Here is a 16859-nt window from a genome sequence, read left to right as displayed (position 1 = left end):
AGGGTCTATTAGGGAAAGGAGGGGGGAGGTGTTAAGACACTTTTGCATTTTATGTTTTAAACAATGCTCCACTCCGATACATCCTAATAAAATCCTCCTTTATTGGTGCAGCATAAATATAGTTCCAAAGGCTTATGCTTTTCAAACCAAAATGGTTCTTGGTTGCAGCATAAAGATCACAGCCTGTCCATAGGAATTTAAAAGTACAGGATAAATTAGCTCATTTAAAAGTGATCTGCATCCATTAAATACTTGGAAACAGCCACTGAAACACAACGCAGTCCACATTCATATGATTCTACTTCTCATTTTCTTATCTGGTTCACTAAAATACAAGAAATCGCTCTTACGACTTATACCTTTCGGATACCTGGTCCCAAAACTGCAAATCAGGGCTGTGCAATTGGTGAGCCAAACTTCTGACTCAGACTCCTCAATTTCCCAGAATCCAAATACCCACTCTTATATAGGTGACTCGTCTATTAACCCCTTTCGAGGAACGCCCGGAAAATCTCCGGGGCTTGCTGCACTGACATGCAGTTAAACCCCGGAGGATTTCCGTGGGCAGCTCTAGTGCTGAAATGTGCAGAGCACTGAGCTGTCATCTGAAATCTTCCGGGGGTTTTTAGTGCATACTCAGCGCAGCAAGTCCCGGAGATTTCCCTGCCATAATACCAACTGTCAAAGTAGTACAGGAGACTCCCCACGGTGATGATTTTTGGGAGAGGTGGTGGTGATGCTGGTGGTGGGGTGCTTGAAATACAAGCGTTTTCCCAAAAATCATCCCAAACGTGTGTGAAAAATAATAAAATATATATACTCACCTCTTCACCGCTGTCGGGGTCTGACAGGTCTTGCAACTTGGCATCTTGGCTTTGTACTGAAGATCTTTCAGCCGGTGGAGATTTAAAATCCCCGGCTGCTGAAAGCGCTGTTTCTGATTGGCAGAGTGCTCAGCCAATCACAGGCAGCGCTTAGCCATTCATTGAATGACATGAATTTTAAATCCCCGCCGGCTGAAAGATCTTCAGAGCAGTGCAGGGAGACAAGCATCAAGACCCACCGGACCCCGACAGCGGCGGAGAGGTGAGTGTATAGAATATATAATTTTTTTTTTTTTTTTTTACACAAGCTAGGGAGGATTTTTAGGGTGCCACTTGGAGAGGTGAGTATATATATATATTTATATTAATTCTTTTACAGCAGCTAGTCAGCTAGTGACGATTTTCAGGGATGGGCTTATATTTTAAGCCCTTTCCCAAAAATCATTGCTGGGGTTGCCTGCATCCCATTGCTTTCAGTGGGGTCGGTGGCTGTAGCATCATACCGTTTCTCCTAAACTATACTAAATATTTTTAAAAACATTACACTCCCAAGTTCAGAAAAAAATCATACATTTCAAATTGCTAATAAAAAAATGAGATTTATTAGCCAGTAAATAACTAAGAAATGTGTCACTTGAGTGGTTAAAGTGCATTGTTGACTCATTTAAAAAACCTGTCCTGTGAGGCATGACATGGTAATAATAAACATGAAGGGGTTAAAGGGGTTTTCCAGGGAGAATACGATCGATGTCCTATACTCAGGATAGCTACCAGGTATATGCAGTCGATCCCCAGCAGCACTTTTCCTCGCCACTCCGTGGCCAGACCAAATATGCAACAGCCATCAGGAACCTGAGCCCGTTCCCAGATAGAGTCCAAATGAAGAAATGATACGGCAGCATCCAGGTTGCAAAAAGTAACGTAGCAAACTTTATTCTCCTATGATATGAAAACAGCGACGTTTCGACCGGATGGTCTTTTTCAAGCTGCCATACAGATACAAATACCGCCTTTAAATAGCCCCCCTCAGACCTGAATCCCACTGAAAATCTGTGGGTTGACCTGAAGAGGGCGCTACACAGAATATGCCCTTTTTACATCTACTGTAAATACAGGTGATTATTATTAACTGCTATGTTTTGGGGGAATGTAGGGATACATTTCTGACAGATCTGAAAGATATCCATCAGTCAGAAAAGACATTTGATCCACTGACTATAGCCATGTACGATTGTTTTTAAACTAGTTGAAAACAAAGAACTATACAATGCATACAAAATGTAGCAAGCATTTAATCACAGCAGCTGCAGTGTACAGTCCCTTCCTGCGGGAGGCTCTGCAACACTGACAGATCGCCCCCCAAAAAAGCAAACAAATGAAGGCTGTTAGGAAAATTGATGTTCCAAAAGGATTTGGGTGCTTAGAAGTAATAAGTGTTATTATAAAGTGAAAAACAAGCATCGCTTTTGCAGCACAGCACAGGCTGTTATAATGAAGTGATGCTTTATAAGGAGTTAAGGCTACAAACATGACGATGAGTACAGTAAAAGACCTAATATGCAATGATTAATAAGGAAGAAGAACTGAAGGGGCCATCAAGAGAACAGTGTTCAATATGGTAGTAATAAGCAAAAAAGCTCCCCATGCTTGTAAATATACTGCAAAAGGCAATGAAGAGTACATTGGATAAAGTGGTGTATGATATAGCAAACAGTAGGGATGATTTGTTTGCTAGTATGAAGGGTATTAAAGGGGTATCTCAATCCACAAGTCTTACAGATGTGGGTCCCACTTATCTCTGGTGCTTGTGCCCCCAGCACAGATGAAGGCATTGGTTAAGGGCGGCTTCGCTACACTGTTTCCATAATTCTCAGAGGTTACACAAAATGCCTAGCACAATGAGCTACGCTCTTTCCATAATTCAGAATGCTGCACTGCATGGTTTCTGTAACTCCCATTGACTTCTTTTGACCTTAGTTTGAATGTACTAGATAGCCAGCAATAATGAGTGTAGCATTGTAATTGGCGCATAAGCAAGATCAGGCTGAATAATAATCTGACTTTTACAAAGTATAATTATGTGAATGGAAATAACTTTGTTAGAATTCTCTTTGAAAAGCAAATTGCTGGGATCAACCAACAATTATCTAATGTGCATGGCTGGCTTTTGATTCCTGGAAGTCTCTTCCTCATTCTATTCAACTTTCCCTTATCTTCAAAGGGGGTTGTCCGTGGTTTGATACTACACTAAGCCTAGAAATAATAAAAGTAAAGTGAGAATACATTTGCCAACACTATTGGCCAGTATGGAAGGTTTTCTGCACGCTCCTGAAAGAAACAGTATGGCCGGAATCCTGCAGAGAATACAGGGGTTCATTTCTTGCTGATATGTTCCCTTTTTGGCTGGTGAAAAGCTGTGGGCGCAGGGCTTAAAGGCTATGTATACAGTTAGGGAGCAAATGTATTCACAGGTTTTTGGGCTGAAAATAATTTTTCAATAGGGTTTCATTAAAAAACTTTTGTCATTTGCCTTCTGCAGCTTCTACATATTACTGTATATATAGACACTGCAGTCTAAAAGACCTTTTACATGCAAGATCTTTCAAACAATTGGAAGATTTTGAGTTTTAGCAATCATTTTGCATAAAGTGTTAATGGATACTAATGGCCATTAACACTTTATTAGCTTAATTTGCATGTAAATGGGCCTCCTGGAGCTGCTTGCAGAGCTCAGCAGGTGGTCTTTGCTCTCACATGGGCTCTCAGCAGAATACAATGTAATCTCCAACTCCCGTGCAGAATACAGTGTGTGGTCCCTGTTATTTTCCCTCCGGCTGATTAATGGATTTTAAACTTACCTTAAAATTATTGTTCAGCTGAAGAGTGAACGATGGCAGCATTTACACGCAACAATGATAGTTTGATCGAATTTTGACATCTAACAGATGCGGGTCACACTTATCTCTGGTACTTGTGCCCCCACCACAGCTGAATGCATTGGTTACGGGTGGTCTAGGCTTATGGAAACAGCTAAGTTGGCTTCGCTATGCTGTTTTCATAATTCTCATAGAGTTTACACAAACAGTGTAGCACAATGAGCTACACTGTTTCCATAATTCAGAACCTGCAGAAACAGCATAGGTCGCTGCCCTGCGCAGTTTCTGTAACTCCCATTGACTTTCATGGGAGTTAAAGGGGTATTCTGGCGCTGACTTACATTTTAAAATCTAATATATGTAATCACAATAAGTCATTAAATAATAGACTCACTGTATCTGGTCTAGCTACTTTCTTCATTTTCTCCCTATATCATGTGAACCACCGCATGAAAAATATTTCCACTGACATCTTATCTGCATTTACTACTTCTCCTGTCCATAGCCTTCAACATCCTGTGAGCAGTGCATGATGGGAGGACAGACAAATGCGGAAACACTACGCTGTATTGCACATGTACAGTTCAGAGGGGCGGAAGCTCCTGTCTGCTGGCTTCAGCGGGATTTCATTGGTAATCTTGGTGAGGGAAGCTGGCACTGGTAAGTTGCAGGACCTGTAAGCTGTGGGTGGAGCTATAGTGCTGACAGGTAAACAAGCTCTATGCAACTGGGAGTTGTAGGTAACAATTTGTTTACTGCGGAAGTAATGCAAACACAATGGAAGATCAGCGGCTGCATGGGATGAAGAAGAGCGCCCAGAGTGGCAGATAAAAGGTACAAGTTGCCGCTTTTAGAGATGATAAAAAAGGGCCTTGAAAAAGAGCAGGTATTATAAGGAATGGTAATTCACTCATATTAAACAACAGTGTTGAGGTTCAGAATGACAAAAAGAATATCAGAAAAGGTATAAATAAATGTTAAAAAAATAGACACATAATTCATAAAACAGTATACATACATCTTAAAAACCCAAAAATTAAAGGAGGTATTCTGAGATCAAAAGTCAAATTCCAAAATATTCATAAATCATCTCATGGTGTTACAGCAAATTCATCTATTGCCTTTCCTCTGCTTTCTCGGCTCTCCTCTTCATTCTGCAGTATCCACTGTGTTTTGCTAACATCAGCACTTCCTGTTCACAGTCTTCCTGTGCTTCTCTACTACATCTCCCATAATCCTCTGGGCTGCATCTCTGCCTGTTCACTCTGTATCCTTCTCTCACACACAGCTCATGATTACTGATTCCCACCCACTAAACCAATAATTCACTGGAGAAACCCCTAAAACGTAACCTTTATTAGATAAATATATTAAAAAATGGGCCAGTAAGATAAACTAAACAAAAATACACATAGACAAAAAAGAACATTCAATATACTCATAATAGGCAAATCAATACCCAGCAGATTAGATAGAATGATATGCCCAGGGATAATCACACTGAATATAGTAAAATATCCCTGCTATGTCCCGTAGAGAGTTGGTAGGTAAAAATTATGTGTTGAACCTTCCCCAATAGAGCAGAAAAGACAGTGGATCTAAAGGGACAAGATAATCCTATTCAGTCAAAACCTAGTGACTAAAAGCACTGAACAGCCCTGCAGCTATAAATCCCTTTGAGATGGATATACAGCCAATGTAATAGCTAACTGTAATACACCGTCTTCTCTGCTATAGACAGCTAAAATAATGATACTCAATTAAATCACCAACTCCTCATTTGGTTAGTTGCTGAACTAATGCTATAAATACTTTTGCTCTGCTGAGATATTTTTGCTCTTCCCAACGCATTTCTCTAGTAAATAATGCTAGATCATCAGGAGCCTATAAAGCTACTATCAAGAAGCAATGATGCAAACAGCCCTTTAAAAACTAGCTGCTCGCTATTGTCGAGAGACTTCCTGAGGAAAACATTAAAACATAAAAAAAAAAAAAAAAAAACACCCGCCAGCCCTCATGGTGGACTGGTGGCCATGGAAGGGAGCAGCCAGTATGTCCACTTGGACATCAGGTTTTATAGCCCACAGAGACACCACCTATCCTGGGGGCTCGGCACCTCCATCATAATGATCCGCCCAACACGTAGTACAGAGCGCTAGGCGCAGACAGCACGTATGCACCTGTGAAAACACCCACACCGCTGACCTGCAGCGCAACGCCGACAGGAAAAACAATATAAGCGGTGGCAGAACACTGGATGAATGAAGGAAACACCGATATGCCCGTAGAGGCGTGGTAATTGTATTTGTATCTCAGTGTATATTGATCACAAATAACACTTGAAATCACCAATGTAAGTATTGAAGAAATGAAGTGAATACTACAATAGGTATCCAGGCGGAACACAAATAACCACTAAACTAACAAAAAGGTCAGATTCCTTCACCCCCTTATCAAACTAGCAGCTTTCCTCCTCAATCTAAGCAAATGCTTGCTGCTCCTGCGTGCTCCACACTCGCTGCTCTCATACAAGATGCTAAAAAGGTTTACTGTGTCCCCTTTTGTCCCCAGGACAGGTCATCAGCAGATTGTGATTGAGGTCCGCCACATGGTATCTCCACCAAACAGCAGATTCCCGATGCCGTTGTCACTACGGCCAGCACAGAAAGCAGATTGCGCTGAACATAGCGCAGCAGCCCAGGCTGGTACTGCAAGTACAGCTCTTACTGAATTCAATGGGAGTTGGGCCTACAAAGCCAACCACGCGCGATGGTCAACATGCTCTGCTTCCTGTGCTGGTCATAGCGACAATGGCATCGGGAATCTGCCGATTGGTGGACCTCTGCCGAACATCTAATGACACATGCAATATGTACGGATGTACAGTACCTAAGTCTAAATATAAAGCCCCGAAAGTGCAGGTATAAAGGAGGCATATATCAGAGTTTCGTCAAAAGTACCTAAAACAGCATATGAAGGGACCACGGAACCATTCACTATCACAAGTCAAAATGACACACGTGTATAGAGCTTCGTACAATTGTCAAGCCGTTTTTTATTAAACAAGGTAGTACCCAGAGCCACATGAGCCAGTCACCCAACCAGTATCTGTGTATGACTGGATATGAAGTGCATGGAGATCTAGAACATCATCCTTTGCAGCAGGCATTACATTACATGGATGCCCAATGATCATGAGTGATGCTTCATTTCCCCAGGGCAATACCAACTTTTGCATGGATGCCGAACATCATGATTTAGAGGTCCGCTGAATAACACAACTTATCTGCACACCAAATTACACTATTTAACTAAACACCGAATGGTACACTGTATCCACTGTATGCATTCTGTACTCATCTGGGACCTGTAGGCACTTCCATCATCTACTGACCTCCTCTTCAGGGGAATGCAGAAGAGCGCTTGCTGAATGCTAATCAATGTATCTATTTTGCACCTCCACAGCGTTCTGTACAGCAACTCCAATATTGTGTATTCACTTCATATTCATGCAGTCCCATTGACGTTAATGGGCAATAAGGATCTCGTAAATAGGACGCACTAAGATTTTTTTTTTCATGTGCGAGAAACGCATGTCTGAATACCCCACTGCAAAATAATTGGGGATTAAGCTGTCTGTGTTACGCACGTAATATTTAGCGCAAATACGCTTGTGTGAATAAGCCCCTATAAACGGCTCTTTAAAGGCAACCATAATGCTGATGTGGTCCTCGATGAAAATTAATCTTACACCCCTGTACTATATATCATGCACAGAACATGCAGTAAACTTATACATGGTAGATTAGGTCTATTTTTAAATCGTCCTTTTGCATTTTGGTCATGAAACCTAAGACTGGCTGTGAGGTGTGTGCGAGTGCGGAGGGGGAGGATAAAGTTTCATCCCATTGGGTCCAGTCATTAAAATGTATATCCCTCATTAGACGTTATATAGACTTCTACAAGTATGCCGAGAAAAATAGAATTGACTTACCTTTGCATGAAGGTGATACTAAATATGAACACAGTCCAGAGAGTCATTTATCGATGGAAATGCAGACTAGAAGTAGGTGACTATCTGTGAAGGTTATCATAAGGCAGAATACACTGTACGAATGCCTCCAAAACCTCATCTAGAACAGACTCTCTTCCTGCAGAGAAGATAAAACATGTCTGTTAATACATAAATAAGAATATGTGCAGTCAGCTGTTCATGCTCAGAAATACTGGAAACGGACATTGTAATAGTAAATCCAAGCGAAGAATGGAGAATGTCAATAACAAAAGGGAAAGTTTAGAAAGGAAAGCAAACATCTTCCTCTGCAGAAGTCTGTTCCACTTTACTGAACAAGTGCGAGTCCATGCCAGAAGGTTGTCTCAGGGAAATGTGAAATACCATAACCGGGACACAACAGGGGGGTTTTATCAATGGAATTCTACTGACACATATGGCATATTTATTAAGTGCTACCCCTCCCCCCCCACCCCAACTTCCCCCTAGTAACTCTCTCTCCACTATTTTCATGGCACTCCCCCCCCCCCCCATTTTCCGTTTTTCGTACCCCTTTAAAAAAAACAAAAAAAAACAAATCACAACTCTTTTATTTACCCATCGTGGTCTGAGGGCTTGTTTTTTCCAGACGAGTTGTACTTTTTAATGGCACTATTTAATGTACCATATAATGCACTGAAAAACTTTTAAAAGATTGGAGTGGAGTGAAATGAAAAAAAAAAAATGAAATTCCACCACCTTTGAGTGCGTCTTGTTTCTACAGCATACACACTGCAACAAAAACGACCTGATAGCTATATTCTATGGGTCAGTGCGATTACTACAATACCAAACATATATAGTTGTTTTTTTTTTGCTGTACTACTTTTATTTTTTTTCAAAAGATATTTAAATGTTTTAAAACTATTTCCTGCCGCCATCTTCTGAGCGGAATAACTTTTTATTTTTCCGTCAACATAGTTGTGCGAGGGCTCATTTTGTGCGGTACGTCCTGTAGTTTCCGTGGGTACAATTCTGGAGTACATATGACTTTTTGATCGCTTTTTATTACATTTTTTTTCTTGGAGACAAGGTGGCCAAAAGAAGCAAAAAACTCTGGCATATTTTATTTTTTTTCTAACGACGTTTATCACGCAGGGTAAAAATGCATTACTTTCATAGATTGCTTTTTTATGGACATAGTGATACCAAAGATGTAATTTTGTTTTATTGTTTAGATATTATAAATATGGCAAAGGTTTTTTAAAAAACTTTTATTACTTTTTATTTTTTTTAATAATTAGTAAAACTTTTGAAAACTTATTTTTACTTTTTATTTTAGTCCCCAGAGGGAACAAGAACATGTGATGCTTTGATCGCTGCTGCAGTATAACATAATGCAATAGATTTGCAGTATAGAGCGGTCTGGCAGGTATTCTATCATGCCATGCCATAGACATGGCTTGATATGCAGTCTGCTAATACAGCCCTGTGGCCTTTCAGAAGGCCCCGGCTGCCATGACACCCGCATGGCAACCCGTGATCTCATCGTGGGGTAGGGGCCTGTACGGGACCCCCAAACATCAGAATTGATGAGGCAGTTAAAGAGTTAACAGGTCCGATCAGCTGTGATGTTTTGTAGCTTGAAAGAACTCATGGGAAACCATGGGCTTCACATACATGCGTTTTGTAGCAATGTTGCATCGTGCGATTTTGTAGCCCGTGTGAAACAGGCCTTAAAATGGTCCATTTAGGGCTCTTATCCACTTGCGGTTTTTTAACGCTGCTCTTTTTTAGCGCAATTGTCAATAGGACTTTCTAATGTTAAAAACACATCGCACAAAAATTGCAAAGCACCAACTTGCGACGCATTTTTAAAATTAGAAAGTCCCACTGACAATTGTGTTAAAAAAAGACGCAGCAATATTGCAGCGTTAAAAAAAAAAAAAAAGCAAGTAGGTAGGAGCCCTTGGGGTGCTTTCACACATGCAGGAAAATTCCAGAATACGCAACAGAAATCTGCACTAAAATCCGGATTGAGCGGATTTTGACACAAATTTGGGGCAGAATTTAACACTTTGTGAATCCACATCAAAATGCATGTCAGTATTTCTGCACAGCGGAATAAGCTGCCACATATGAAAGCACCCTTTAACCTTTCTATGAGGTTAATTCTGCCATTTGTATCTGGAATGAGTGGCAGCCGAATACAGCATTCAGCTATCTCCTATTGAAATAAGTGCAGTGCTGGGGGTGCATGTGCAACTGCAAAACACTCCAGACCCCATTCTTGTGATCAAAGGAGGTCCCGTAGATAAGGGATAATTTGAACCACCCCTTTAACCCGTTCATGACATGGCCTATTTTGGGCTTAAGGATGCAACAATTTTTGGCGGATTTTCTTCTCCGTTTATCAAAAGTCATAACTTTTTTATTTTTCCGTCGACGCGGCCGTATGAGGGCTTGTTTTTTGCGCTGCGAACTGTAGTTTTTATCGGTGCCACTTTTGCGTACATAGACTATATTGTAAAACTTTTTCTTTTTATGATAGCAGGGAGAGAAAACGCATCAATTCTGCCATAGATTTTTTTTTTTTGCAGCGTTAATCATGCAGCATAAATGACACAATCCATTTTTTCTGCGGACCGGTACGGTTACAACGATACCAAAATTCTTACATTTTTTTTAGGTTTTCCCACTTTTCTGCAATAAAACCCCTTTTTTTTGGGAAATCTTTTTTCTATTCTAAATCGCTGCATTCATAGTCCTGTAACTTTTTTATTGTTTGATGTACGGCGCTCTGTGAGGGCTTATTTTTTGCAAGACAAGCTGTAGTTTTTACTGGTACCATTTTGGGGTACATACGGCTTTTTTGATCACTTTTATTGCGTTTTTAGTGAGGCAAAATGCTAAATGCTGAAGATTAGCATTTTGCCTCAGTTTTTTAGCGTTTTTTAAAGCGGTTTTTTCCGTGCACAGTCAAAAGCATGTGCAACTTATTTTACGCGTCGTTACGGACGCGACAATACCAAATATGTGGTTTTTTTTTTTTACCTTTTTTTATGCTAATCTGAGAAAAAGCATTAAAAAATTTTTTTTTTTACTTTTTTTACATTTTTTTAATTCATTTTTTTAATCTTTGTTTTTTTTTATACTGTTTGTGTCCCTCTGAGGGACTTTAACCACTGCCCTGATGATAGCTGTCATAAGGCATGGCAGAGCTACTGCTCTGCCATGCCTTATCGCTTATACAGCGATCATAGGCATAGGCAATACAGGACGCCAGTGTCTGGCGTCCTGTTACCATGGTGACAGGCCGGGCTCTCGCGATGTTATCGCGAGAGCCGGCCGGAGACACAGAGGGAGTCTGCTTCCTCTGTGAACTCTTTCCCTGCCGCGATCTAAGTAGATCGCGGCAGGGAAGGGGTTAACGGGGGGGGGGGGGGCACATCTCCGATGCCCCCCGCTGTTGCAGTGGGACGCCGGCTGTGACTGACAGCCGGCTCCCGCTGCGGGATAGCGAGGGATCACATATGAACCGCGCTATCTCCAGGACGTAAGTTTAGGTCCTGTTGCGGGAAGTACCAGGCTGCCAGGACGTAAACTTACACCCTGCAGCGGGAACGGGTTAAATATGGTAGCATTCCCATTTTATACATCAACCCTTTATGCGGTACAGTATCAAAAGCTTTGGAAAAATCAAGATATGTGACTCTCCCTGGTCTTCTGTAAAACTTACCTCCTCCTAGAAGCTGATCAGGTTGGTTTGACAGGAGCAACACCTCACAAACCCATGCTAATATGGAATTATACAGCTATTTTCCTTGAGGTACTCCAGGATAGCATCTCTTAGAAACCCTTCAGACATTTTACCCATAATGGAAGTTAGACTTACTAGCCAGGTTCACTTTTTGACCCCTTCTTGAATATTGTCACCATATTTGTTATGTGCCAATCCATTGGAACAGATCCTGTCACTAAAGAGTTCTTAAATATAAGAAACAAACACTCTGTCTACAACATTACCTAATTCCTCTAGAACCTTTAATATTTTCAAGACGGCTCTGCACTTCTTCCTGGGGAACACTGGTGATTAGAGATGAGCGAGCGTACTCGCTAAGGCAAACTACTCGAGCGAGTAGTGCCTTATGAGAGTACCTGCCTGCTCGTCTCTAAAGATTCGGGTGCTGGCGGGGGGCGGGAGCGGCGGGGAAGAGAGGGGAGGAACGGGGGAGGGGGAGTTTTCTGTCTCTCACTCTCTTCCCCCCGCTCCTCCCTGCTCACTCCTGCAACTCACCGCTCTCCCCCGCCGTCACCCGAATCTTTAGAGACGAGCGGGCAGGTACTCGCATAAGACACTACTCGCTCGAGTAGTTTGCCTTAGTGAGTACGCTCACTCATCTCTACTGGTGATATTTGATAGAGAGTTTACTTTATCACTCTGCATTTCATCTGACATTTCATTTTCCTGAGTGAATACACCGGCAAAAAAACCTATTTAACAAATTTGCTTTCTCCTCATCACCCTCCATTTTCACCTCATTGCTTTTAAAGGGGCCAGCACTTCCCTTTTTAATCTTTTTACTGCTTAAATAGCTGACAAACAGTTTAGGGTTAGTTTTACTCTCTTTGGCAATGAGTCTCTGCCTCCACATTTGCTGCTTTTTGCATCATTTTCTTTTCCTTATAGCTTTTTAATGTTTTTTTCAGTGCCTTCTTGTTCTAGTAGTTTAAACGCTTTATTTTTGTAGCTTATTGCCCCCTTTACATCTTTATTGAGCCACATTGTTTTTTTCCTACTCCTAACCCTTTGATTGCTGTAATGCATGAACAGTCAGTATTTAAGATGCTTTTAAAAATTTCCCATTTATTGTCTGTACTTTTGTATTTGAGGACATTGTCCCAGTCAGTAAGGTTAAGGTTTCTGTAAACTGATTGAACTTTGCCTTCCTAAAGTTTAGTATTTTTGTAGCTCCCAAATAAGACTCCCTACTGAAAGACAAGTTGAAACATTAGTCACCATACATTTTAGAAAGTTTTAAAAGTGTAGGCACGATTACATTATCAAGCCAATCTATATCAAGACAGGAATGATGCAAACAGACACTATAGAATGTGGTGAGACAGGAAACTAAGAACCCCCTTGCAGCCACCAATCAGCAAAAGAGCAGGACGGGCGTGACTATAGGGGATACAGGGGATACGGTTGCATCCGAGCCCAGGAGCCTTAGGGGCCCATAGAGCCCCTCTTCTCCATGTCGGGAGCCCAGGACTATGAATAAAGTACTATAGTTGGGGGCCCTGTTACAGATTTTGCATTGGGGCCCAGAAGCTTCAAGTTACGCCTCTAGAGCAGGAACAAGGTTCAACCAACATCTGTTCCTACAATCTTTATGATCTTTCATAGTGAGAGTCCACATGTCACAGTTAATTCAAATCTTTTGATAAAAACATGATTTGACTATGATGGGTGAACTCTTCCTTAAAAACTAGTTTTGCAATTCCAGGCACATATACCTTTAGATGGTGCATAAAACAAAGCTTACAGCTAGACAATCAAAATAGCAAGGTCATAGGAAGCTACCTTTCCATCATGTCAGTTCATCCAATTTCTTCCGTAATAGAGTTGCTCTGCTCAAATGCATTGTGTCTATTATTGTGGAAACATCTAAGAGCAACAGCTCAACAATAACCAAGAGGCCACAAAAGGTTACAAGACAGAACTGTCAAGTGAGTAAAAATTGTCTGTTCTTAGATTTAACACTCTGCTGAAATGTGAACTGCCTCTGGAAGCAACATCAGCACAAGAGCCATTTATCAGAGGCTTTCAATAGCTGTACGCAAGCCTAAGGTCACAGTGACCAGTGGCTGGGGATGAAAGGTCATCATAGCAGAAGCTCACTCCGTGTGTTCAATCCACTTTTATTTTATGCCATGAATTTTGTGCTTCTTCAGGCAGATGAGATTTTTACAACTACAGTCTGGGATAGAATTAGCAATGTACTTACAACAGATATCTGGCATAAATAGATAATGATGGTGTCAATGCTTGTGCTGGAATAATGGGATTCGGAATCACACTAGATACAACTCATCAGGCTTTTCTGACACATTTAGAAAATTGGCATAAAACAGTGCCAAGTCTAATATGATGTATTTTCCTCCTGCAACAGAATATTGAGCCACGCTGATACAGCCATGCCATGCTCCATAGGGGAAAGCAGACGGTGCACTAGTATTGGTAAATGTGTGAAGTCAATCTTAAGGGGGTTGGCTACTCCAGAAATATTTCTTAAATATCCTCAAAACGTCTGCTGTGGCACAATAAATTGTAAAGAATGTAGAGTTGCAGCCCCATGTCCTTAGCAATGAAGATGGTGGTGGTCAAGTTATTTACCAACATGACCACTTGGTTGGCTGCCCTCAACTGCCTCCTCTTCTGTGTAGTACTGGACATATTCAGCTACTGTTCATAGAACTATTGAAGATTAACAACATGGTCCATATAGTCTATTTATTTTTTAGTCCTCTCTTAGGATAGTTCTATTGTAGTGGCCCGGTAGAACGGGGCCCCTCCATAACTGTATGCATGCATTTGTCTATGTATTGCCAGTGTCTTCTGTGTTGCATGAATAATGTGTTGCATAGCTGCAGCACTGAGAGGGTTAAGTGTTTGGTATGTGAGCTAAATGTCTTGAAAATGTATCTGTTTGTTTGTCACGTGACCTTGTGTGATATATATGTATTTTGCAAGGTGTGTGTGTAGGATTGGGTCTCTTCTGAGCTTGCAAGAAGACCTCACAGGCACCTTCAGCCTGTGCGGCCCAGAATGGAAGAGACCGAAAGGAGTCTACCACTTGCCTGTGCTAGGAGTGAGAAAGAGAGAATGAGGAACCGCCGGTAGAGTGTTGGAGAAAAGAGAGCGTGTTGCCAGGATCAGGACCTATAGATAACGAGACTGTGGTTTCTCCTGTTCACCCATGAGTCCTACCTGTTACACCACTTTGATGTGTTTGCACGGTTTTCCTGCTGGCGTGTGTTTTAGAGTTGTCAACAAGTTATTACAAGTAAAGTGACCAGTCGCCCCTCCGTTTCCGGAGGCGGTGTCTTAAGAGAACCCCATGTGTGTGTGTATTTACTCCGGCAACTAGGAATTCCCCCACAGAGGCAGCGTGAGAGTGTGTTTACTCTACCATCCAGGAATTACCCCGCAGCAAAAGAAATGGTGGTGTCAGAGACTAAGGTAATCCAATATTGGGTTTCCTTTTTATTAGCCTGCCCTTGGACATGTCACCGGTTACCCTCCGGGTGGGAGACGGTAGAACCACCCTGACAAGGCCCAAACTCTACCCTGCTGTCTCCTAGGCCGTGGCCCGCTCCTCGGACGTTGCACTATGTGTATCTCAGACATGATTGGATTTATTTGCTGCAGAGTTTCCAATAACGTCTGCTGACAATGTTTCAGAACTCCTCCCCCCAACTAATCTCAGATTGTGCCCCCCCCTGTTCTTGTTTTTTCTGATAATTAAAAGCAACTTTATTTTATCTATTTTTACTCTTTTCTTTAGTCCCCAGAGGGTACTTGAACTTGCATTCATTGGATGGCTCATACAGTATAATGCAATACTATTATACTATCAATCTATTAAGACCTGCCACAGGCACATTTTAATGGGCAATCATTCATGGTTATTCCGAACATCACAATACCAATCGCTATATTTAAATGAGGCTTTGAGAATTTACAGTATATAGTAAAAAGATCAGGTTTGCTCACCTATTCCTTTCCCCACGATACTTAGATTCAGCACGGCATGATTTATGAGGCAGACGGCTTCGCTGCTCAGTCTCCGCAGCCTTGTAAGCACAGAAGAAGTGAAGAATCCACAAAGGATCTGTGTGGAATGTTTGCTTTTAATTTACTACATGTATGTAAAAGGAAGTGGAAACTGACAGCCTAACAAGGTGATCAAGACTCCGCGCAAGGAGTAGAAACGCGCCCTTCTTATATTTTACTCATTTGTATGGCACTTTAAAATAAAGGCTTTGGATTTTATGGCATGACCAGTGGTATCCTTGTGGATTCTTTACTTCTTTTGAGAATTTACAGCAGCATTTAGAGAGCTAACAGCTGCAAATGGTGTTATGTCCAGTCTCGACTGTTGTGGGTGGATGTTCGCTGACACCCAACATTTACAATTAAACTGCTTTAACATGTGCTCAATCACAAGGACAGGTTGTCAGGGTGCTGCTGGTCAGACAGAGGGATCCTCTTTCTCACTTTTAAGCACTTTAATGTCATAGTCACTATTGAACATGGCATCCAAGAGGATAAAGGGCCGGGATTGGAGTGATCTCTGATCCTAGTAGTTGTGGCAGGGGCATGGCTATGCATTAGAGCTGTGCTCCCACCTCAGACTCTCAGGTACTCTGGTTGGACCCTACTTATACTGATATGCCATCATTTTATAAGATTGGAATAACTTTTAGGGATGTGTTTGAGAAACAACGAACTAAGCGAATAGGCAGGTCCGCTTTATCAGGCAAAGTGTACATCTGTATCAGGCCCCCTGGAACCAGCACCACTTTCGGAAGTATCCACATTTTCTTGACATGTATACAGTTGAATTGTATCCTGTAGCTTAAAAAATAATAAACCAACATATACTCATCTCACTGTGCTGGTCCCCCGTTTCTGCTTCCTTTCAGGGACCAATCACTGGCCTCAATGTCATTTAGAGTGATGATTGGCTGCAGCAGTCACATGCTTAGCCAGGCTCGTGATTGCTGAACCCAGAATGGCGGGGTGAATATAAATTGGTTTTATTATCTTTTGAGCTACAGAACACTATTCATCTGTATCCGCATCCTAAACATGTGGATACAGTTGAAAGCGGTGCTGTTGCCAGGGGGCCCTAGATCAGCTGCACCGTTTGCCCTATAGTTAAAGCAGCAATGCCATATAGGGAAGTGCCAAAACAGTTTGGGAACAGAGGGGATCAGAGCGATAGTATGGAGGGGGCCTTCATGATGATAATAATAATCATCTTTATTTGTATAGAGCGAACTTATTCCGCAGCGCTTTTTAAGCATGGGAGAAATGCAAACAGTACAACAACTACAAAGTGAGATACAATCAGTTTGAAACAAATGGGGTAGGGGTGGTAC

General features: G+C 41.6%; 1 protein-coding gene across 3 annotated transcripts in view; it reads right to left on the bottom strand.

Moving 5' to 3' along the window:
* Positions 1-16859, bottom strand: part of IL15 (interleukin 15) — a 57819-nt gene that overhangs the window by 20691 nt on the left and 20269 nt on the right. The window contains exons 1-2 of one of the 3 annotated variants that reach the window (XM_066573714.1): positions 15469-15546; positions 7695-7851 (exon numbers count right to left, since the gene is read on the bottom strand). In XM_066573714.1, coding sequence (XP_066429811.1) covers positions 7695-7741 — 47 coding nt within the window. In that variant the 5' untranslated portion in view covers positions 7742-7851; positions 15469-15546. Of the gene's footprint in view, positions 1-7694; positions 7852-7938; positions 8020-15468; positions 15547-16859 lie in introns of those variants that run through there. The other 2 variants (XM_066573715.1, XM_066573713.1) reach the window with 2 other exon arrangements.

Source organism: Eleutherodactylus coqui, chromosome 7 (genome assembly GCF_035609145.1).
Source record: "Eleutherodactylus coqui strain aEleCoq1 chromosome 7, aEleCoq1.hap1, whole genome shotgun sequence".
Classification (NCBI taxonomy): domain Eukaryota; kingdom Metazoa; phylum Chordata; class Amphibia; order Anura; family Eleutherodactylidae; genus Eleutherodactylus; species Eleutherodactylus coqui.
The sequence above is the reverse complement of the archived record's forward strand: the minus strand, read 5'-3'. Positions and strand labels throughout refer to the sequence as shown.